Below are 24,804 nucleotides of genomic sequence, written 5' to 3'. Positions count from 1 at the left end.
AGCGTCGTAATATTTAATTTATAAATAATTATTTTTTAATAAAATATATAAAATATTTATAGAAAAATAATATTTATTTTTAGCGGAAAAAACCGCCAAAATAAGCAACGGACTAGGCGTCCCTGTCCGTCGCTCTTAGTAAAAAAAAAACGACATACAACGTTGTTTTATCCGTCACAATTTATTTACAACGCTGTCCGTCGCTTTTTGTTCTGTCACTTTTTGGACTCTTTTAGTAGTGCAAAGTTTGTCAACACAAACTACAAGTTAAATACTTTTTTATTAAAAAAAAAATATAACTTAAATTTCATGGTGGAAACTGACCACCCCATATTTTTTAACGAAGAAAGGTCACCTATAAGAGAGCACTTGAAACCTAATTATATAAATATTTAGCATGTGTTTTCTTTAGGGGACCATGTAAATATATTTCGCTCTGTAATGGCATAAAACTTACGTTCATTCCATAAGAAAACGACTCCAACACATAATAATCAACCGTGTGAATATTTTTTGCACCGTAATGCATAAAACTTGCCAACTCAAGAAAATGACTCTTAAGATATAAAATATAATTCTAACATCAATGTTGGCATCTTATTTGAAACTAATAAGAAAAGAAAGGGAAGACCAAGTTGTGCTTCTTAAGGAAACAAATAGTAATGATCACATTTCTTCATGTAAAATACATACTGTACAGGAGCAGCATGCTTTTCACTTTTCAGCAGTAAATCCTGCTGCTCACAAACAATCACCCACTTTTATCTGTTAAATTAAAATGTTCAAAAAGAGTTCCTCAAATATTACGACAAAATATATGAACATGGCAAAATGCATACATGCCAGCATATCTGTGTATTTTTTTTTTCATACGTTGGGCAGCTTGTCTTCACCAACTAGCCATCTTGTTAGTTGGCTGGGATCAGCAGCCAGTGCCTTACACGACTTGGGGAATATCCCAAGATCTGCACCAATTTGGTCATACGCCTTGAAAGCAGATTCCATCTCTGCTTCAATAGCTGTATCGTCCATGGCATCAGCTGAGCCTTTCAGGAGAAGCTCGGTGTAATACTTCTCATTCTCAGAATCATGTTCAAAAGGTTCCATTGCAGGACCCTGCTTGATAACACAATATCACGTGAATAAGGCAAATCCAAAGGCAATTTTCTGTAACAGAAAAACATGTACTTAACAACAATTGCCACTATCATGGAGGAATATTGCTCATTGAAGCCGAAAGACAATTTTTGAAATGGATCTGGGTCTAAAGTTTCCTCAAAGCCATAAGCCAATTGTTATTAAAATTTGCAATACCTAAATTTTCAGCCTCATGCTTAGGTGAGTCCTAAATATGATTGAAAGTCCTCCAACATGATAAGAATCTAATCTAGTTTATTTTGAGAGAAACTGAAACACTTGAGCGACTTAACCAGCAAAACATTTCCACGCACCAGAATATTGCAAAGCATGACTACAGACAAAAGTTGCACATATCTGTACCTGGATAAGTTCTGCATAATGTCGGTAGATTTCACTGCTCTCGTCTTGATCACCAAGCAATGTACCACCATACCAGCCATTAGCTTCATTTGTCGCCGTCATTGTAAGGTATCTAGAAGAGGATTAAAACAGTGAGGGAGTGTGAACTGAACCGAAAGAGTACTACAACAGGAAAACGATTTGGTATATATAGTCCCTTGAAAGGAACCAAAACAAACATATTAATCAATTCCTAATGAGTGTCCACATGAAGGAAAATGAGGAATACTACCAGCTCCCTTTTCTTTCTGTAAGGCCCAATAAATTTGAACCTTCAAATTCGGCCAATTCCAGCTCAAAAATGCTAAGGTCACACTAAAACCAGTAGTGTGGGACCCCCGAGGGTAATAAGGTCATAAGGTGTTTGAATGAACTAGGGTGGAGGACCTATGTATCAATAACAATGTAGGGCTACTAAAAGGATTGAATAGAGGAACTCCATGGCTTATACGAATTAGTATTACATTGTAATTATGATTTCATGTTTTATAGAAGGTAAGAATTTTTCATGAAAAACTTTCATTTCCGCCATTATGTACATGTCACAACTCACGTTTATTGATACATGTAAGGTTGGTCTGCTCAAAAAGGTTAAGGCATTGGGTGCCGTCCGTCTGACCAAGGTTTTGGAGTGTGACACTTACCACATGTTACTCATATCAATTTTGTTTTTCAGGGTTGGTGTATGTTGAAGCACTATGATCTCTAAATCTAAATTCAAGATAATATGTCGTTTTGATGATTGATAAATTGTGTACAAGAGAATCTATATGCTAAAGAATGGAGATTCAAGATTCAAGAACTAAGTCCTCACAAATCTTCAAAAAGAAATGAAGAAGTTAGCAACACTGCCAGAGGAACTCATCAGCCTGTTCCTTTGGGCAGAACAAGAGACCGTCAAGATGAAATGTTTCACGTGTGCACAAAGAATCTTCGGAGAATTGCAATACGGGAGGATTCAGTTTCACAAGGAACTGGAAATCTATACTAGGAAAGTTACCATTAATTATGCAGATGGAATTAGCTTGGAATAGGGAGATCACGAAGCCTGTACGCGTGAAGAAGTAGAAGACCAAGTCAAATTAGGATCAGAGTCTTGGTGATACGTGAACCGATTGTAAGTTGGATTCGAGATCTGGAAGTCGGTTTCTTACTCCTATAACTCTCTTGAGCAAAGAGTTTCAACATAATATACTTGTGTTGATTTATATTCCGCAATTTACTTTCTTAAATAATTGTTCAAAGCCTGGTTCTTCGAGTGATTAGGTCACAGTCAAACTTACAATTGGCATCAGAGCTAGATATTCAATAAAGAGTAACAGCTTAGAAGACTGAAGATGGTTGCACCCCAGGAGTTCAAGAAGGCTTATCAACGCCCGTTCTTCAATGGAATTCATTATTAATGGTGGAAAACAAGAATGCAGGACTTTTTAACTACAAGGGCATAGAGTTTTGGGATATAATTTAAGATGGTCCAAGAATCCCTCAGTCCCAGGACAAGAAAAGAGAAAGACTTGGTCTCAAAACCTGTGAGCTACACAACACAAGGGAGGATGTAGAGAATACCCAACTAGATGCCAAAGCCAAAGAAATTCTCTCTGTTTGCACCAAAAAAACAGAAGGCTTATACAATTTATTCTAATCTTCTGTAAGTTGCTGTTTTGACCATCAAAACACCTTGAATTTCTTTCTTTCCATAAGGTCTACCATATACTTGCTGAGGTAGTTCTCCACCAGTGCTCCTTTCTTCCTTTGTTCCCCAATACTTTCCCACCTGCTTATAGCTGCCTTACAGTGCATGAATAATGAGCATTGACCACTGCATCCTGCTCACACAAGGCACATCTTGAGCATATCTGCCAGCCCTTTTTCTGGAGAGTCTCATGGGTTAGGCAAGCCTTTTTACATACCAACCAAGTAAAGCAAGCTACCTTAGCAGGACATTTGATCTTCCACACTAGCTTCCAAGGCCATATGTCTAGCATTGTATGTAGTGTGTTGAGTTCCCAGTAGTGATCTCTGTATTGTTGAGTTCACTTTAAACATTCCCTTGTTGTGTAGTTTCCATCTAGGCTTGTCAGGCCCAATGGATAGAGTAGGGTGTGAGTTAAGTACTTCCAGCAGACTGGCCACTTCCCCAATTTCCCAATCATTCAGTGCTCTTCCCAATTTCCCAAAGAAATTCTTCTCCAAAGTATTGCTCCTGCCATATATGATCATAACCTCTCTTGAGACTTGACAAAGCAAATATGGGATACTCTACATGCAAATTATGAAGAAGAGGATGATCAACCCTTGAGTGACAACGAGAAAGTGTCGGCCTCAACGGGTAACTCCTTTACTATCAAAGAAAAACCTGATACAGAGAACACTCTTACCTGAGATGGCTAACTCTGATTCAGAAGTTGAACAAAGTACTTCTCAAAGATCAGGGAAAAAATTCACACTTTAGTCTAAGAACAATCTAAAAGGTATGACTCAAACTATTCTCAAGTCCAAGAACAAACTAAAAGGGGGGAAATTGACATTGTTACTTTTTGATGATGCCAAAAGGGGGGAGTTTTAGAGTTGTTCTATTTACAGAAAGATTCTATTCATAGATCAACCCAATGCATTCATGTGATATAGGATGAATTGTAAAGAAACAGGTTCTCCTTTTTAAAGTAACCTATATCTATAAAAAAACACCGGTTATACTGAAGAAGATACAATGTCCAGAGTAGTTGAAGAAAGACAAAAAAAAAAGTTGCCACTGCATCATATACACCTAACTGCAGGTCAATTGAAGACCAAAAGTTGCATCTGAAGAACTTGGTCCCTATGCAGAAGATGAAGAAGTGCTTTCGAAGAAGACATACAGGAGAATGTTCTTATGAGAAAACATATAGTTATGATTAGGTTCTCAAACTTAGTCATCTATAGGGTTGCAATGAGTGGAAGGTAAGCCCCTGCAGCTGATTAAGTGAGAACTCTTACTTAGTGAGTCAACCTAGTCATCTAATGGTTTGTAATGAGTGGAAGGTTAGTCCCCATAGAAGATTAAGTAAGCTTAAAAACGTTGCTTAGTCATTCGAATCTAGCTATCTTGTACAAGCTAGGAAAGGCTGAAGTTTCTAAGGCCTACCGATTTCTGAAGCTTATAAACCTTGTTGGGATGGAGGGTGAACTACTGCAAGCTTACAAACCCTGTATAGTGAGCCGGTGTGTCAACATGAAGCTGTAAGTGTTATACAACAAAGGAGCTAATTCTTACGGGGAAGATTGTCATCAAAGAAGTTGAGCTTAAGGCGAAGATGCACGTCACGAGCTTATGAATATTGAAGATGCTACATAAGTGCACGTAAAGACATGAAGTTGATATGGGTTTGTCATCATCAAAAAGGAGGAATTTGCTGAAGCATTATGATCTTTGAATCTACACACAAGATCATATGGTGTTTGATGATTGAGACATTGTGTATAAAAGACAATCTATATGCTGAAGAATGAAGATTCAAGCACCCGGTCCGCACAGATCTCTAAGAAGTTAGCAACACTGCTAGAGGAACTCATCAAAGCACATTCCTCTGAGCAAAAAAGAGATTGTCAAGATGAAGCTTTTTCACACGTGCACCCAGAATCTTTTTGAGAATTGCCAGAAAGAACTTGAAATCTATACAAGGAAAGTTACCATAAAATATGCACATAGAATTAGCGTGGAATAAAGAGATCAAGAAGCCTGTACGAGACAAAGTCAAATTAGGATTATAGTCATGGTGAGACTTGAACGTATTCTAAGTTGGATTGGAGAGCCGGAAGGCGGCTGCTTACGGAATATGTACAACATGATTTATACTTTGAGGTTGGACCACATGCCAAAGACATAGCCCTCAAAGTGTTCCCAGTTCTAGACACAGTCTCGAAGAGAAAAGTTGCTGCTACGACAAAGAACTTGATCCTATTAAGTTTTATCCATACTATTCTTTAGTTGTAATAGTTAGTTTCTTGGAGTGGTTCCAAGGCAGAATCTTGAGTACCTTCATAGTTGATTGTAGCAGGTGGTCTTGTAAGGGACTTCATTGACTAAGTATAGACATTGAAGAGAAGAGTTAAGAGGGTAGAGATGAGCTGTTGGGAACAACTCTTTGAGTGTTACAAGGACGGTTATAAACCTATGGACTCAAGTTTAGTGGAAGAGTTTGGAGGAAGTCCTATAAAGGGTTTTAAACTCCCTTGAGCAAGGAGTTTTCCACGTAAAATACTTGTGTGATTTATATTCCGTAATTCACTTTCTTGCATAGTTGTTCAAAGTACCTAGTTCTATCAGTGCTTAGGCTGCAGCCAAACTAACAGTGGGGATATACACAACATACAATAACCATGTCCAAGGACGCTGATTCTTTTAAGCATAATTAGAAATTAACCCATAAAACTATTCAGCATTAAATAATCCTTAGACCGCAGTACAGGGCGGATCTGCAATGAAACCTATGAGTTCACGTGAATCCATTCCCAGACCCTATATATGTACTAAATATCTATAAATATTTGACGGTATATCCAATTTTATTGTATACTAACTTGAGGTCGTTGAACAAACCCATAAATTTCAATTCCTAAATCCACCTATGCAATAGAGAGATTTAACAACTTTGATGAATAGATTGAAATAAAGGGAAAAAGAAGGTGGTGAACTAAAATAGAAAAGTTTTGTCGAGAATTTTTTTAAAACTACAGCACTCCAGAGAAGTTAAGGACAACTCTAAGGGAAGCTACAGAGCGGGCCAATTAAGGCTCACCACTGAACCCCTGGACCTTGCAATTGTGAATATTATTTCTTCTATAAATAAGGTAAAGCTTTGAAGTCTCGTATACTAGAGGTAGGGCACTAGCGTTGACTAATATAATTAAAAAAATCGAACGGCAATTCAGTTAGTTTTTCTACAACATATTAGAATAAATAGATAAACCATTTAAAGGAATACTAGAAAATGACGCCTCAGACAAAAAACTTTAGACATTTAAACAATTCCGTATGTTAGCTTAGTAACTTTTTCGTTTTGTACAATTCCAATTGCACTTTCCGAAACAAACCGAGTAAGAAGTAATATTTCCAGCATAAGATGGTTAAACATGCAAAATAAACTTTATATTACCCAAACGACCAGATATTAATGTCACCTCCAAGCTATTTGCATCATCATCATTTAAAAAGGCGGTCTAATCAACTTTGATAAAATGGTAACACTATAATTTGTCATGACGTTACACATACAGCTGATGATGAACCGTAGAATTGATCATATTTAACTCTGTTATGAATAGTAAATTCATCAAAAAAGTATCTTGGGTCTATTATACAAGGAAATGGGGAGATTGACTATGATGTCGCACATTGTACTGGTGCAGGGTGATGAAATAGAGGATTGCATCCAAAAGTATTGTATGATAAGAAAGTGTCGCCCAAATTTAAAACAAGTCCTACAAAGTGGTGATTAGACCAACTACGTTCTATGGGGCGAAGTGTTGGCCAGTCAAGAATTCTGACATTCAAAAGATGAAAGTTGCGAAAATAAGAATGTTGCGATGGATGTGTGGGCATACCAGTAGAGATAATATTAGAAATGAAGATATTTGAGACAAGGTAGAAATGACTTCGGTGGAGGACAAGATGTGGGAAGCGAAACTGAGATGGTTTGGGCATGTGAAGAAGAGATACATGAATGCCCCAATGCAAAGGTGTGAGAGGTTGGCTATGAATGATTCCAGGAGAGGTAGAGGCAAGGCAAAAAGTATTGAGAGGTGATTAAACAGGATATGACGCAAGGACATGACCTTAGATAGGAGATTGTGCAGGACACAAATTAAGCTAAAAGGTTAGTAAGTAGTAGAATGTTGTCGCACTGACCTTTTCATATTAATAGTCATAGTATTTGTCCTGTAGTTTCTTCCCCATCAATTTCTATTACTATCTACCAGTGTTTTAAAAGGCAGGAGCCTCACACGAGGCGTTCTATGTAATACGGGGCGAAGGTTAAGCCCCAAGACACAGGACGTAAGTCCCATAGATCTACAGGGTGTATATCTGATACATCTTCAATTTTGTCATTTTATTATTATTAAAATAAACAAAAGTAATTTTTTTAATAATTCTGTAATTAAATTTAAACAAATCACCTATAATATAGAAAAAAATATGATAATTATTATTTGAGAAAGGTAAGAACACAGAAAATGATAATAACCAAGATTATCTTTAAAATAAAATCATCATCCATCTCCACATTTACTAGTCCTTCCCATCCGCAACCAATATTTGCATTGGTTATTGGTTATATATTTCAAAGAAGGAAAGGATAAAAAGTGTAAGAGTAATGACAAAAATGGATAAACATGGGGCTATGAAATCTATATCCTATCAGTTTTAGACACGATTATTTAAGAAATTATTTATGGCAGTGTTGTTTTTCTGAGTTGCTTTATTATTTTTATATTTTAGAAAAAATCACAACCTGAAAAATACAATAGTATAAAGTATAAATATCATTACACCATTGATAAAATTATGAAGTATAGCAAAAATACTTTAAAAAAATAAAATCAAAATTAACGTCCAAGGCATATGTTTTTACATCCGGGACTTACACCCCAAATCATAGGGCTTACACCCCATGGATCTACGCCTTCAATTTGTGCCCCAGAGCGTTTTTGGTCTGCCCTGCCCTGGGACTCGCCACGAAAATGCCTTTTAAAACACAGCTAACTACTATCTCTTGTACTTCGATTACCGCACTTTTTTGATGTAGATCTTGATGCAATACGTTTTATAGTATTTTTCCATGATCCCTTCACTTCAGTTGTCTTTTTCGATCTACTTTGATATGCTTTTCCTTGAGTCGAGGGTCCATCAAAAATAACCTCTCTACCTCCTAAGATAGGGGTAAGGTCTGCATATAATCTACCCTCCCCAGACGCAACTTGTGGGATTACACTGGGTTTGTTGTTGTTGCTTGTGCACCGAGAAAAGGAGAATTGAAAAACACAATGGACGAGAGAACACAAGACAAGTTTATGAGGGTAAAATACCTTTCAAAGATATCTTCTTGATTCAAATCAGGAACACCAGAAATCCAGCTAAGGTCACCAAGACCATCAACTTCATTCTCACCATTTGAAGCCCCATTAGAAACTGCATGTGAAGACACCTTGGATGCAGAATTACTATCATCATACTTCCTCTGTCCAAAAAGCCAATTTGGGCTCCTAAGCTGTATTTCACTGTAACAAAAACTCAAAATTATCAGCTATTGAAAAAATTACACTACAAAGAAAAGAATCAATATACTGAAGACAAAAATAAAAATAAACTAGTTTATCAAAATACACAAAAACAATCTTTAAAATCTCAAAGAAAGAAGGCAAGAATGACTTCAAGACTCAAACTTCCGTTTTGAATTACTCAGTGAAGATGGAGATGTTTGGGAGACTATAAACTTGACTTAGAATAGTGTTTTTCCTGTTTAATTTAATCATAAGTACTGACACCCGCACTATATCATGCCCTATGTCCAATCATTTTCTCTTGGTATAAGTATGAAATAATTTATGTCCGGACACATTATTGACAGATGTCATGCTAGTTATAACTCAAGATTTTAAGGGAAAACATTTTAATGTACAAAGATAGAAGTTGTGGTTATAACTCTCTGAGCATGTAAATGAAAACTACAGAAGACTAAAAAGTTGAAAATGAAACGGCAAACTAAATTATATGTTACACTACAGTTAACACTTACGCAGCATCAGGTGCCACTCCAGAATTCCCTGATTTTTGGTCAGTTTCACTACAGAGCCGTACATTCTTAATATGACAGCATGTTCTTTCAAGCAACTTGTCAAATGATGTCAACTTTATGCGCAAGAAATCCTCCCTGCATGCTGGAACAGGGGCTAGTGTGGTTCCATGTCCAACAGCACTGGCATCAAATGACAAACTGTGCCATGAATTAAGAAAGGATCTATTAGTAAGCAGACGAGCATATATGTCAGAAGAGAATTTTCTTCTTCAAAATTTCCTTATTTACAAATACACAGTTAACAAAACCTGGTCCTGAAATCCACTTCAGAAAAAAATTGTTTGTTCAAGAAACCCATTCACGTTACTCAAGAAAGGCAAGCAAATTTGTAGCTTGACAGGAAAAGGAGTCCATGTGTGCAGCCAAGAATCATCATCCTCTTTACTCCCGCAAAGGTTACTAATTTGAGTGCAGCATTTCAATAGTCACAACTCATCATGCTCTTAGCGCGACAAAAGGAAGACATATTTTTTGTTCTACTACTACTCCATTCCAATTTAAGTATCCTAGTCTGATTGACAAGAGCATTAAGTTGCGAATTCAAGTTTTATATTATTGAAATTCCAGTTTGTCCATGGAGAAAGTTGCCTCTTGATAAAGTTGAAAGTTCTTTATTGAAAAAGCAGGAAAAGGTACCTTTTCAATGGTAGGATATTGAAAAAATTCTTAATAGTCTAGTTAAAAGAATTCCTTTATCAAATGGACGAAACTTTCGAACACCCAAAATAAAAAAAGAAAGAAGGATGAACTGGAAAGAGGAATACACTTGATAGAGGAAATTCAAACTTCCTAAAAAACTTGGTTGTGATTTGACCTACCCAAAAGTAGCCATTTGAAATGGTCTTCGGACAACAATTTAAATAGACAGAATCTTCCATAGATATTTTACAAGCAATAAAATTTGCAATAAAGTATCCATACTCTGGGATGAGATCGTCTCCTATGCCAGATACATGAAGATAATAGTCAGAATCTAGCTCCCAAAGTGCAGGTTTCCCTTCCTGAGGTTGGAAATATCCCAAGAATCTGAAAATGAAAAAAAATAAAAAACAAGAAAGAGTGACACAATTGTTAAGCATCAAAATTTTCCACCAAAAATGCAACAGAAACGCATATATCAAGAATTCCACAACTTCAGATAGGGAAATTCTTAACCACCTAGATGCATGCATCATTACAAGGAAAATTACATGGAAGTTAAAAGTATAGGGGATGAATATACAAGTTAATTGCATCTTGCTTTTCACCATCTGTATATGCATTGCTATAATATCGTTTGATAGACTTGAGGAATTCCCTGGACTGAGTTGTAGCTTTCCACTTGCCCTGCCTCTCTGGAAACACCTAGTTTAATCAAAATAACTATTCAACAATATGAATAATTACTAGGAATCAACATTTATTCAAAAACATTAAGAGAAATCGATTTATTAGTCAGAGAGTAAAATCAGTGAACATACGGTGTTGTGAGCAGCAGAGCCACCATATTGTTGAGCAAGAGCATCACCCATACCCTGGTACATATCCATGAGAGCAGCAGCAATGCTACTGTCAGCATCCACTTTAGGTCTATCAGTCAAGCCCATAGCATGGAGTTGGCGACCTAAAGCTTCAAGACCATAAGCATATTGAGCAACATTTGTTCGGTCCAAGCAATCAATGCAGTTGGTCCGCAGCACTCCACTTTGAAACTTCGGTACTGCATCCTCATCATTAACTTTCCCAATTTGTTGACTATTATCCGCCTCTCTTTCTTGTTTGATCAGTGAATTCAGAATTTCGTTGTTGCTTCCAATCCTTGAGAGCTCTCCTGAATTTGCTCTCAAATCTCTAAGAGAAGAATCCCTGCACGAAACACCATGAATCAGTTACAGTTATATCTAGACATAAATCAATTGTGCATCAATGCAGTCAAATGTCCATGATCCAGACAAAATTCACCAGGATAAAGTCTCCTTAGAAACTCATTCACTCTAAAAGATGTAGTACCTGATAGAAGATCTGAATGTTACATGGAGAGTAAGAAAAATATTGGCCACAAGGCCCACAACAGAGTAGCAACATCATCTTATGACTTAGGGCAGATATGTATTTAACAGAAAATAATGTGGAACGGTCATAGAAAGGCTGAGACTAGAATAATGATAATTAACTTATATCTGTCGGGATGCCAACTGCTTCAAACTCAAGAAACTACTTGAATACCATTTTACAAAGTTCCTCGCTCACAAAAGTCCAAGTGACAGAATAATGTTAGAATTGTCTATTGAAAAGTATATCACTCCTGTCATCCCAATTTATATGATGCACTCCTTTTTAGTATGTTCAAAAAGAATGATATGTTTCTATATTTAGAAACAATATAACTTTAAACTTCTCATTTTATCCTTAATGAGATGATTTATAGCCACAAAAATATCTCTTTCTTGTTTTAGAGTTCAAGTTTCAAAAGTCTCAATTTCTTAAACTTTGTGCATCATAAAAATTGGGATGGAGGAAATTTTACCTAAGTAGAAATTACAATTACCCAAAAATTGGTAAAGGAATCAACAATGCAAAGACTATTATCATACTTGGTATCTTGATATAGCTCAATAAAAGATTGCAGTATCTTTAATTTTTATTTTCTTTATCTTTATTTAGAAACAGAGATGAGGTAATGTTCTCTCTTATTTGTAGATAAGGCTCCATCTATTAATAAGCTTTTAAAATTCTACTAGGGTTAGATTTCAAACTAGTTCAGATTCACAATTTTACAAGGAGGACTTTTGAAACTTGAACTCTAAAGCAAGAAAGAGATATTTGTATGGCTATAAATCAAATACCTTGTTTGGAAGAGTTAGAATACCACTAGACTTGATTAATAAGACTTCATGAATTCATCTCTCTCACTTCTCCTATTCCTACGTTCTTCTCCCTTTTCCCCTTGACCCTTCTTACCCCTTTCTCAATCAAGAAATTCTTGAGGGCTAGTGGTGTACCATCAGAAACTCGATGGATAATGGACCTGCCCCTCAACCCTTCTCCACTTAAATACCATACTAGGTGTTTGTTTGCGACAAGGTTGAACCAATGTCGTGCGCCTAGCTTACACATACGTGTTGCGCTCCTACCACTAGACCAAAGCTTAGGGGGAAAAGTCCAAAAAAAAATTGAAAATGCGAGATTTCCACTTTGAATCTTGGTGTCACGGTTTCGGGCTTATTTAATTACAGTGCTCCACTTTTAGCACCAAGTACTAATATGATACTACATCTACACTCGAGAAATTACCAAATTTTTCAATATTGAACCGACGCCTCATGATCAAACAAGTGGAACCCACAACGACGAAGCTTAATCTCTTACTCTTTAAACAGTTGGAACCATAATTATAAGGGATAATACATCAGTTACCCCTAAAGCTGTCAGAAATAACCATTTACACAACTTATGGGGACCTCTTATCCCCTATTCTTGTACAAAGTGAAACTACTACTGTAATAACCCTTTTATTTAATGAAGGGTAAATTAGTAATTTTAACCCTTAATAATAATGATAATAATAATAAAGAGGAATAACGAGAAGTATGCCCAGCCCATTACCTTAATCTCATGCACCACATTTGAGTGATTGAAGCAGTAACAAATTAGGGCTATTCATTACTGTATTTTGGGAACAAAGCACATAACTTCACAGGAGGAAGTTTGGGGCAATCAAAGATAGCAGACCAGCAGTAAAGAATTTATAAAATCAGGAATTGGGAGTTACCTTGTCTCTTTAGTTATATAGTATCACTATATGTCAACATGTGCTGTTGTCAAAGAGGTATTAATGTTGGCTCAATAATTACTCAATGATAGGATGATGACTTGAGAAAAATATATATATAATGCTTCGGAGAATTGGTGAGATTTACTTTGCTATATAAATATGGAAAGCTAGTATAGAAATCACTTTTGTATTGGACTGGATACCTGCTGCTATGGAAGAAGGAAACAGTGATACTTCTAGTGCCTGAGCTTTCATCTAATCAACCCAATGTTTAGATAATGATGAGGAGGGATTCATGATAAGTAAAGTAATGATGTTTGAGGATAAATCTATATAAAAATAGAGTACTGGGTTGTTTGCATAAGGAATCAGCATATAAACATGGTAATATAATAGTTGTAGAGCCACTGTTTCGGTGATATTTTATGTCAAATTGTTGAAGTGTTGTTTTGCCTACATTGTATGGACACATAATTCGAGTAATCTAATTGAGTTGTAGACTTTAATTTCCGACTCTTGAATGAAGAAGGGGACAGAGAGATTGTGTGGGGAGATTTGGAACATAGGGAGGCTTCACGATATTGAGTGTTGCAGGAGTATTTCAGTCGAAGAGGTTAAGGGTGCTATGCGTAGGATGCGCTGGGGAAAAGCTCAAGTGGGGAGTACTGCCCAAGAGCTTGCATCATAAGATATGCTCTCTAAGGCATCCGCTACCTAGGAAAACAAGAGCTGACAGCCCTTCCTATCTACGGGGCGAAAACTCATGATAGAAGGAAGCTCGCCAGCCGCGACTGGACCTAACGAGATTCTTGGGAAATTTTGGAAGAGCGCGAGCTCGGTAGGTTTAGAGTGGCTGACTAGGTTATTTAATGTCATCTTTAAGACAGCAACGATGCATGAAGAATGGAGGTCGAGCGTAATGATCCCTCTATACAAAAACAAAGGGAATATCCAGAGCTGCAACAACTATAGAGGTATCAAGCTTCTAAGCCATACTATGAAAGTGTGGGAAAGAGTGGTAGAGATGAGGGTTAGGAGAGGCGTGTCTATTTCAGAGAACTAGTTCGGATTTATGCCGGGACGCTCAACTACAGAAGCCATCCATCTTATGAGGAGACTGGTGGAGCAGTATAGGGAGAGGAAGAGGGACTTGCATATGGTATTCATCGATCTAGAAAAGGCTTACGATAAAGTTCCACGAGAGATACTATGGAGATGTTTGGAGGCTAAAGGTGTACCTGTGGCGTACATTAGGGTGATCAAGAACATGTATGAGGATGCCAAAACCAGGGTAAGAATAGTAGGAAGGGACTCAGAGCACTCCCAGTTGTGATGGGGTTGCATCAAGAATCAACCCTTAGTCCGTTTTTATTTGCCTTGGTGATGGATGGATTGACGCGACAAATTCAAGGTGAGGTGCCATGGTGTATGCTTTTTGCGGATGACATAGTCCTGATCGATGAGACTTGTAGCAGAGTTAACGCTAAGCTGGAGGAGTGGAGACATACCTTGAAGTCTAAACGGTTTAAGCTGAGTAGGACCAAGACAGTGTACTTAGAGCGCAAGTTTAGTGAGACACCTCAGGAGGTTGGCGCGGAAGTTAGGCTTGGTGACCAGGCCATCCAAAAGAAAAGTAGTTTCAAGTACCTTGGGTCTATCATGCAAGGCAGAGGGGAGATTGACGATGATGTCACACATCGTATTGGGGTAGGGTGGATGAAATGGAGGCTCAATTCCGGTGTGCTATGTGACAAGAAGGTGCCACCACAACTTAAGGGTAAGTTCTACAAAGTGGTGGTTAGACCGGCTATGCTATATGGAGCAGAGTGTTGGCCAGTTAAGGTCTCTCACGTTCAAAAAATGAAAGTAGTCGAGATGAGAATGTTGAGATGGATGTGTGGGCATACCAGGAGCGACAGGATTAGAAATGAGGCTATTCGGGACAAGGTAGGAGTGGCCTCGGTGGAAGACAAGATGCGGGAAATGCGACTGAGATGATTTGGGCATGTGAAGAGGAGAGACACGGATGCCCCAATTCGGAGGTGAGAGAGGTTGGCCATGGATGGTTTCAGAAGAGGTAGGGGTAGGCCGAAAAAATATTGGAGAGAGGTGATTAGACAGGACATGGCGCAGTTACAGCTTACCGAGGACATGACCTTAGATAGGAGGGTGTGGAGGACCCATATTAGGGTACAAGGTTAGTATATAGTCTCGTTATTCTTCCGTATTAGTAGGGTCCATTTCATTAGGGCTTTGATAGCTAAGGTATATTAGAATTCGCCAATGGATTTCTTTCATCCATTGGGTCCCAAAAGAACTCAATTCTTCCAATTTGATTTCACCCAATTCCAAAGGGTTTTATGTCCATTCTTCATGAGTCTTTCTCAATTAATTTCAATTAATATTATTCTTCTATATTATGCATGAAATTACTATGACACATGATTTTAAATTGATTTCACATTGACCCATGCGTTATACTATGATTCTCAACTTTGAACTATGAATTTATGATCATGAAGTTATGAATGATTTACGAATAATCTATGAAAAGCTATGAACTATGTTTCAAATATGTTTTCAAAGTATGAATGAATGAATTGTGAATTGTTTTCTCACAATATAAAGACATCATGGTTTATATTCTTAGAATGGCAAGTGTATGTATGAAGTATGTTATGATCATGATTTTCAAGGAGCTATTCTTATGATATATTTTATAAATGTGGATTGGTACTTGTTTGCCTTTCCTAATATTAACAATTTACTTATTCCGTTGGTATTAAGTTAGCACCGAGAGAAATTTGTGGCGGAGACTTGATAAGGGAGTCTCTAGTAGCAACCCCTAGTTCCAAACTATGTTGCCTCCATAAGTTGCCTTATTTGTCTTAGCTAGTAGATCCACAAATGAATTAAGTTATTCTTATAAGCTCTTTAATGATGTTTTTATTTATTTATTGACCTTATTAAATATTTTCAAGTGTTTCCATGTTTTACTTCATGCTTTCAAATCATTTGGTCATGCATCATATGTTCATATTGATTATGTCCGTTATTCATGTTCATACACGTTTCTCACATACTTAGTACATTCCATGTACTAACACATACTTTTGCCTATGTTGTCTCATAATATTGGTCACAATGTTCCTTCTCCTCCACATGGTTAGTTGACCATCTATTCTACTTAGCTTTGATTGGTGAGTCCTTATGTTTTGAGGGCGCAACTATTATGACTTTTCTTCATGTTTTACACTATTTCTATATGATTTGGTGAGCTAGGAACTTGTCCTACGCCCCCCGTTTATAGTCATAGAGGCATGTATAGACTCTATGAGTATGATTTGTCCATTTTGACTTTTATTATTGAATTCTCTTTATTTCAAGATTCTTTATTTTGAGACTATTTCCACATTTAGTGTTTATCTTCAATTCATGCTTTGAGTTTCCATGCTATGTGTTCTAAGAGGCTTGGTTGAAGTCCTTTCGAATTTTAATTTTTGTTTCACGCCTAGGGCCTAGCTTGGGTCGTGACAATTTGTGAACAGTCCATCAGGTTTTTTGGGACCAGGAGTTTTATGCAATGTTTTCTAAGTGTGAATTCTGTTTAAGCTTTTTGGCTTTCTTAGGCCATATTAAATCTTATCCGAGCATTTTGGTTGATTCATGGAAGATTGCATCCATGAAGACTTGGACCAAGCCCACGACTCCAATAGAGTTTCCTAATTTCCTAAGGTTAGCTGGGTACTGCAGAAGGTTCAAGGAGGGTTTTCTTCACTTTAAGCACTATTGATGAAGCTAACTCAGAAAGCAGCTAAGTTTTAGTGAACTGAGGCTCATGAGCATAGTTTCCAAGAGCTGATGGACAGGCTGACATAACACCAGTTCTATCCTTACTAGATGATTTAGAGCTCTATACAATGTATTGACGCTTTTGGTGTTGGTTTGTGATGTTCTCTGCTGCAACATGGTAAGGTGATCACACATTGTAATGACCTCCAAGGTCATTTTCGTGCTTTTGCATATTTTTACCATTTTACCCCTCCTCATAGCTTTTTAATAGCCTTTGTGTGATGATGGAATAGGTGGCACTCTCCTCGAGGTGGTTGGGTGAGCTTGGTGTGACTTATTTCCTTTTTAGAGATTTAAAGTGAAAAGAGTTGAATTTAGTTAATATCCGGAGATTTGATTGTTGTATGGAAATTCTAATGATTCCATTAGTCTCAAAAGGTCTATTTTGGTCTGGAAGAAGGGTTGTTTTGGATTTTGGAGTCTTCATTTTGAGTTGTGGTTTTGTCGTTTTAGCCTTAAAGTTTTGGCCAAGTTTGACTTTGGTCAACATTTTGGGTAAACGCACTTAGATGAGAATTCTGTCAGATCGGTTAGCTCTGGAACGCTGAGTTTGGTCTAGAACGACCTTTGGCTTGGTCCTCGAGGTGCTTAGAATGAGTTTTTGGCCTTTTGGGTTTTTTATATGTTTTCCTTGAAAGTGTTGACTCTGGTCAACAATTAAACGAGACGACCTCCATTGGTCATTTTATTTATTCCATTGTGTCCGGAATGCCATTTCCAAAAGGGTAGCATGGTCTGTTTGTGTCGACAGGGTTCTGAATGAATTTTGAACCCCCATTGGTGGAAATTCCTATTCCTTAAGTTCAGCACCAGCTGAATTGCTGGTGCAGCATCCATTCCTTTCCGCATTCACGAGCTAGGGGCTGCAATCGCGAAGGTTTAGAATGGTGATTATCGCAATCGGGGGCTCCATCTCTACAATCGCGAAGGTAAGGGTCATTTGGTCACCACGATCGCGCAGTTGATTGCCGCGATTGCGAAAGGTATTTTGGCCAGGTCTCACAATCACAATGAACAATTTCACTAGCTTCGATGAAATAAAAATGCCCATTCTAGCAGCTCAAGTCCTATTTTGGGAGTAAGAAAAATTGGGATTTTGAGAGTTATTCTTGACCAAAATCACCAATTCTTGTTGCATTGTGTTGGAAACCCTTGCGGGGACGTTTCCGAATCCTTTCTTAGCCAAAAAATCTTGTAAATTTTGTGCAAATTTGTGGTTTTCTTCCATTTTTGACTCTCTTAGATCTTGAACTTTCTAGTGCTTTGATTTCGTCCATTTTGTGGAACAAATTCTTTGAGCTATTTGGGAACTGGTGACGGAGTTGGTTTCTCAATTTCTACGCGGGTCCTAATGTCGAATTATGACCTGATTTTGATTCCATTTTTAATTGTGGAAATATGGGTATCGTTGGCCTTGTTTTAATGTGTTATTCAATAAAATGGTAGAGTGCCATCATTAGGAGGCGACCCATAAAGGAAAAACTCTGATTTAGCGGTTCGTGTGCAGTTTAGGCCTTGAGGTAGGCTACAATTTCTTCCCTTTCGACTTGGCTCTGTTAGAACTTGTATATTATGAGTAATATTGCATGATTAGGTTGGTTTCTAGGTGTTGGTAGCCTTTTTGAGCAAATTAGGAGTTGATGGCCATCGTTGGTAATTTAGTTTGGATTTAGCCGTTGAAGCCTTAGTTTAGGTACTTTCTTATCTTGTTTGCACCATTCAGTATCCTTAGAATTTGCTTATAGGTGACTTGAAACTTAGGATGCCACTTGCTTGACTTTGTTGGTTACGTTTGCCCTCTTTTGGTGTGCATTTGGGATATAATTGTATTTTTCTTGATTGTGTTATTGAAATATTGGGCCCTAGGTCGTGCGGTTGGTACGCTGGAGTAGAAGGTTAGTAATTTGATGCCCTTGGCACGTATTTCCCCCAGTTTGACTGATACATGACCATTTGGTATGCTACTTGCCTTGTTTTCTTCATTGTTGATTAAAATCGGAAATTTTCCCTTGAATTGGATGAATAATGAAAAGATTGAGATTTTGGTTAATGGATAAGTATAAGGATTTGGAAATATTGGTAATCTTATTTGCTAATGGAGCTTGCTATTATTGATGAGCTGAGGTATGATTCCAGGCGACCCTTTTATTGACTTTGGGCTACACTGTTATATTCACTATGAATTCCAGGTGACTCGTTGATATACTTCTGGGTTAGTTCCTTAATATTGATAAGCTCGAACGCTATTCCAGGCGTCCCATGACATTTTGTGGGTTATTTGCTTCATCATTTCTTGACTTCTTCAGTGTTCATTCCTGTATATTGTGATTGTGTCAATTGTTGTGGCTACTTATTTGTTGTTGAGCTGTTTGGGTTGTTGTATATTCTTCCTGTACCCCGATACACCCTTAATTGTAGTTTATGAGTCACTTTTGTTATTATTAGTATCATCCTACTGCTTATTTATATATTTGTTCTTTCTGGGCCGGCTGACCTATGTATTGGCTTGCATTTGTATTTTAGACATTCAGTTCTATATTTTCTAGGTATATATATATTACACTAGGTCCGGGAATTAGTCTAGCGCTAGTTCATTATTTTGGTTACTTTTGGGCCTTCTGTATATTTTGTATCATATTTACACATCTATACAATTGCTCGATCTCTTTTGTTATATATTCCTTCTTCCGCGTTGTTATGTTATTAGTGATATTTAATTAAATGTTTAGCTTCCACAAGTTTTGGGTTTGGTGTGGCTTGCCTACTCGGAGGTTATAGTAGGCGTCATCATGACCCAGGTTTGGGTCGTGACAGAGTAGTATTACAGCGTAGGTTCACCAGTCTCACCAGTAGAGGAGAAAGTGTCTAGTAGAGTCCCGCGGATTAGTATGATGATGTATGTATCCAATCTTTAGGAGGCTACAAGGCATTGTTAGGAATTAAGTCACTATTCTTATTTTTGATCGTGCGATAATGATGACACAAATATTTGTATCATGTTTGTTTCATTCTTCCTCAGATGAGATCTACCAAGGGAGGGTGAGGACCTCCTGCGCTTGCAGATAGAGCACCAGGTCGAGGTCGACACAGAGACCGAGGAAGAGCCCATGCCACAACACTAGCGTCAGAGCCAGATATAGTGATTGAGTAGTTTGAGCATCAGCCGGTGGAGGTAGATCCAGTGCACCCCCCACCTGGATTCGTGGCCACACTAGTGTTACAAAATACTTTGGCCAGGATCCTCAGCTTTATGGAGGGTATGTCCGACCAAGGACCCTGCCTAGCACTTCTGCTGGACCCCAGGTCCGAGGGTAAGAACAAACTTCGGCCCAGACATGGGCAGAATATGATCGGACCCCAGTTCTATAGCCTACTACTACAACTCCCTATCTGGTGATTCATCCTATTCCTTAAGTTGCTCAACACATGGAAGCCGGGCCTATTATGACTGCAAAGGAGCGAAAGATTTTGGGGAGATTTATCATATTGGGCCCATGAGTTTTTGGTTAGTTTCCAGGAGAGGCTGCATAACTTTGGGTTGGTCGAGTACCACGGGATTGATTACACTGCTTTCCAGATGGAAGGGCCAGCAAGGCAGTGGTGGAGGTCTTATCTTAGTTGCAAACCCACGAGGTCGCCGTCAATGACATGGACCTAGTTCTCTAAGTCTTTCTAGGAGAAGTATGTGTCCCGCGGTTTAAGGGAAAGGCTAAGGGATGAGTTTACAGCGCTAGTACAGGGTTCAATAACAGTCACCGAGTATGAGTATCGTTTCCATGAGTTATCTAGGCATGCCACCATGATTATGCCGAAAGAGAACGAGCAGGTGCACCGGTTTGTCAGAGGGTTATCTTTTCCCCTGAGGTTGTCTACAGAGCAGATGGTTGCATTGGGCTCTTATCTTTTGTAGATAGTGGTTCATGCTCGTTCTATTGAGGATATATGTCGTGAGGCCTATGGAGCCAGTGATAGAGGCCTCTCTATTAGGGCGGTTTCAGTAGTTACTTTACTTTTTCTTCACCTTAAGAATCAAAAATTTACTATTATAGTGTACTGTAATTTTGATTGAACCTAAATTTAGGAGAATAAGTTGCCCTTTTGCTATACGTCTTTTTTATGGTTACTGGCAAACTAACTCCAGTGGCGATTGGGAAATTGCGTGTTTGGTATCCTTCTCTACTTGCTTGTAGCTAGATTATTTGTAAGTCATGAGTAACTTTGACCTCTTTGTTGTCTGGGGAGAAGTGTTGATCAGTCAAAGTCAAACTCACATGTCCAGAAGAAGCAAGTGGTGGAAATGAGGATGTTGAGATGGATGCGTGGGGATACCAGGAGCGATAAGATTAGGAATGTGGATATCCGGGATAAAGTAAGAGTAGCCTCTGTGGTTGACAAGATGAAGGATGGGAGGCTGAGGTGGTTTGGGCATGTGAAGAGGCGATGCACGGATGCCCCAGTGAAGAGGTGTGAGAGGCTAGATATAATGGAATTGAAGAGAGGTAGAGATAGGCCGAAGAAGTATTAGGGAGAGGTTATTAGACATGATCTGGTGAGTCTTCAACTTACCGAAGACATGACCTTAGATAGGATGGTTTGGAGGTCACGGATAAGGATAGATGGTTAGTACGTAGTTAGGGGTTGTCACATTACTAGCCTTTTCATATAGTCTTTGGCTTTTTGTACCTGTTATCGCCTGGTATTACTGTGGTTCTTACATTTGATATCTCGCATCATCAGTAGTTTACTGTGTTTCAATTTTCGCACTAGTGTTGGTTCACCATGTTAGTTGCTATGTTTTCTACATTGCTTTCTTCTACTTTGTACTTGGATTTACTCCACTCGAGCCGGGGGTCTTTCGGAAACAGCACCTCTACCTCTACGAGGAAGTGGTAAGGTCCGTGTAGACTCTACGCTCCCCAAACCCCACTTGTGGGATTCCACTGGGTATGTTGAGTAACTTTGACCTCTTAAGAATCAAAATAATTGCAGAGATAATGGCAATTTTGGTGGAGTTGGAGGAGAAGATCTTGAAAAAGATGGAAGAAAATAATGAAGTGTCAGGTCTTCTGTGTGTATCTGAAAATGGTGGATGAGGAAGAAGGTGTGATTTGGTTGTTCTAAGAATGGTGAGGTGAAAGAAATCACTTAATTATGGTAATTCCTAGCCAAATGTCAAATGGTGAGAGAGAAGAAACAAGGGGAAAAAAAATTAAAAAGAAGTGTAGATGTGTTATACACGTGTTAGGCGCTGGTAAACACCACTACATATAAATTTGGGTTTGTCTTGAGAACGGGGTATTAGTTCCACTTTGAAGAATAAGGGGTAAGAGGCCGCCCATAAATTACGAGTATACATGGAATTTTTGGACAAGTTTGGGGGGCAACTTATGCATTTTCCCTTGTTATAATTTTGCAGGATTCCACGACCAACAGAAATTCAGTATACTCTCGGCTGATGCTTTGTAGAAAAATCTTATCCAGTTAGGATCTTTCTTGATGCTATATTTTTTGGAGTTCGACAAACAATCTCACTCACAGGAATTGAGCTATTTTCACTAAGGAAGAATAATTTAGTCAAATATAGATTGTAATACTCTTGCTTGAAGGTTTTAAGTATGCCTTAGGCAAGCCTTTGATAACATTGCTATCATTTAGAAATAATCTTTATCTTTTTACTGTGGGATAGTATAATTTTGATGGAAAAGCCCAGGAAGGTGTACCAAAAAGGAATCCACATAAAGAAATAATTATCCACAAAGATAAGACCAGATAATCTACGAAAAGAGTATGACTCTTTTCTTCTTTTTTTACCATGGTATCCGGACTAGCTTCCGTGCACGGCTAATTCCATGGGGTACCTGCTACCTCCCACCCGTATATGTATCGGATAACTTTGTCCACCAAGGTTTGGACAGATGAAATAAAATCACCTAGTAATTTTTGTCTCCATTGGGATTCGAACCGAAGACCCTATAGTTATCAACCCACTTCATTGGCCACTAGGTCACACCCTTGGGTGCATGATTCATTTTTTATTTAAGAGTTCTAGTAATTTTATGAATTCTAACTTATTCAGAACTCACTATCATACAAATAAAACCCTCTTATACTTTAATTTGGAAACTTAACAATAAGTTGACTTGATTAACAACCTTTCTGAAATTGACATCTCTTATTTTTCTCTAATTCCTCCTATTATCAATTCTAACCTACCCCCACCCACCCTTCTTTTCTCCATTAACTTCTGGTGCTACATCTTATCTTATTTAGATCTAAAACTTCATTCAGCTATATCATTTAAATGATAAGTTGATGATTTAAAACCTCAATAGGTACCTACCTTCAGCAAATAAATAGTTCACTAGACACGTTTTGAAAGGAAAAAAGAAGGAATAGACATTTTACTCCTCTTTGATACAGACTGGTTCACATATAGAGAGGTAATCCAATTTCAATATTACATTCCTTTTCCATCAATTAGTACTCCTCTTTCTCTTTGAAGCACTCTGAGAAGCAACAGTAGTGTTGAAGAATGAAAAAAGTCCCACATTGGTGGTTAATGAGATGGATGGACTCTTTATAAGGCTTGGACAATCCTCCTCCCTTTGAGCTAGCTTTTGGGGTGTGAGTTAGCCCTAAGACCTAATTTAACATGGTATCAGAACAGGACTCATCTTACCCAATGTTGGGCTCCTGAAATTAAAATTCCCCACGCACCAGATGCTAAGCATTGGGCGTGAAGTGGGGTGTTGAATAATGACAAAAGTCTCATATTGGTGGTTAATGAGATGGATGGACTCCTTATAAGGCTTGGGCAATCCTCCTCACTTTGAGCTAGTTTTGGGGGTTTGAATTACGCCTAAGACCTAATTTAACATGGTATCAGAGCAAGACTCATCTCACCCAATGTTGGGCCCCTGAAATTAAAATTCCCCACGCACCAGATGTTAAGCATTGGGTGTGATGTGGGGTGTTGAAGAATGACAAAAGTCCCACATTGGTGGTTAATGAGATGGATGGACTCCTTATAAGGCTTGGACAATCCACCTCCCCTTGAGCTAACTTTTGGGGTATGAGTTAGGCCTAAGACATAATTTAACAAGTAGTAAAACAGACAAATGAGAAAGGGGAGAGAGAGAGAAGAAAAAGGAGTGGGGAAAATAGTATACTAGCTTCAGAACACCCTTATTGTCAACTCCATGTAAGGGCGGAAAACACTTAATAAAGGGGAGAAAGAGAGACCAAAGAACAAAATGAGTAGCGTGGAATAGAGAAAGAATTGAGTTACATGTTGTATAACTAACTAGCATCACCTTAGCCTTTGCAAGTTAAACCATCAAGTTCAGTAAACAACAAATTTAGACTCAAAGTAACCCATTACATGCCTAGTAATTATGATACTTGATTGTTCCAACACATCTTAATAGATGCATAAGCATACCTCGCAGTGCTTGTACGGCTGAGTTGTGTAGTCCGCCTCTTAACAACCACTGACTTTCCACTGTAGTAAAACCCAGTTAAATCAAGTGCTTCACTCGCCACACCACCCAAAACGGCTAATACATTTGCAGATTTGCTCAACACAGGAAAAAAAGGAAAAATTAGCCAAAAAAAGGACTAAAAAGATTAACTTATTAGGATAATCAGGGGAAAATAATCTACACCTTTTTGCGAACTTATGAAAATCCCAATGTATGAATTTTAGATGATTTTCTTCAGAAAGTATCTGATTTAGGTACCCAACTGCATTTGCAAACTCACGCCTCAGCATCATTTCTCGTGGCCTTTTCTCAACTGTCTGCAGTCATTGAATTCATTAAGAAC

The 24,804-nt window shown here is 38.0% G+C and overlaps 1 protein-coding gene across 1 annotated transcript in view; it reads right to left on the bottom strand.

The window, feature by feature from the left end:
- Positions 1–625: 625 nt before the first annotated feature.
- The window catches only part of LOC129904391 (phosphatidylinositol-3-phosphatase SAC1), a 46,993-nt gene continuing 22,814 nt past the window's right edge, over positions 626–24,804 (bottom strand). Inside the window, exons 8-16 of the mRNA XM_055979957.1 lie at positions 24,645–24,778; positions 24,422–24,556; positions 10,835–11,219; positions 10,597–10,718; positions 10,296–10,400; positions 9,315–9,512; positions 8,605–8,796; positions 1,501–1,612; positions 626–1,116 (exon numbers count right to left, since the gene is read on the bottom strand). Coding sequence (XP_055835932.1) covers positions 868–1,116; positions 1,501–1,612; positions 8,605–8,796; positions 9,315–9,512; positions 10,296–10,400; positions 10,597–10,718; positions 10,835–11,219; positions 24,422–24,556; positions 24,645–24,778 — 1,632 coding nt within the window. The 3' untranslated portion in view covers positions 626–867. The remainder of the gene's footprint in view (positions 1,117–1,500; positions 1,613–8,604; positions 8,797–9,314; positions 9,513–10,295; positions 10,401–10,596; positions 10,719–10,834; positions 11,220–24,421; positions 24,557–24,644; positions 24,779–24,804) is intronic.

Source organism: Solanum dulcamara, chromosome 9 (genome assembly GCF_947179165.1).
Source record: "Solanum dulcamara chromosome 9, daSolDulc1.2, whole genome shotgun sequence".
Classification (NCBI taxonomy): domain Eukaryota; kingdom Viridiplantae; phylum Streptophyta; class Magnoliopsida; order Solanales; family Solanaceae; genus Solanum; species Solanum dulcamara.
Note: the sequence above shows the minus strand (reverse complement) of the source record. Positions and strands in the feature narration are given on the sequence as shown.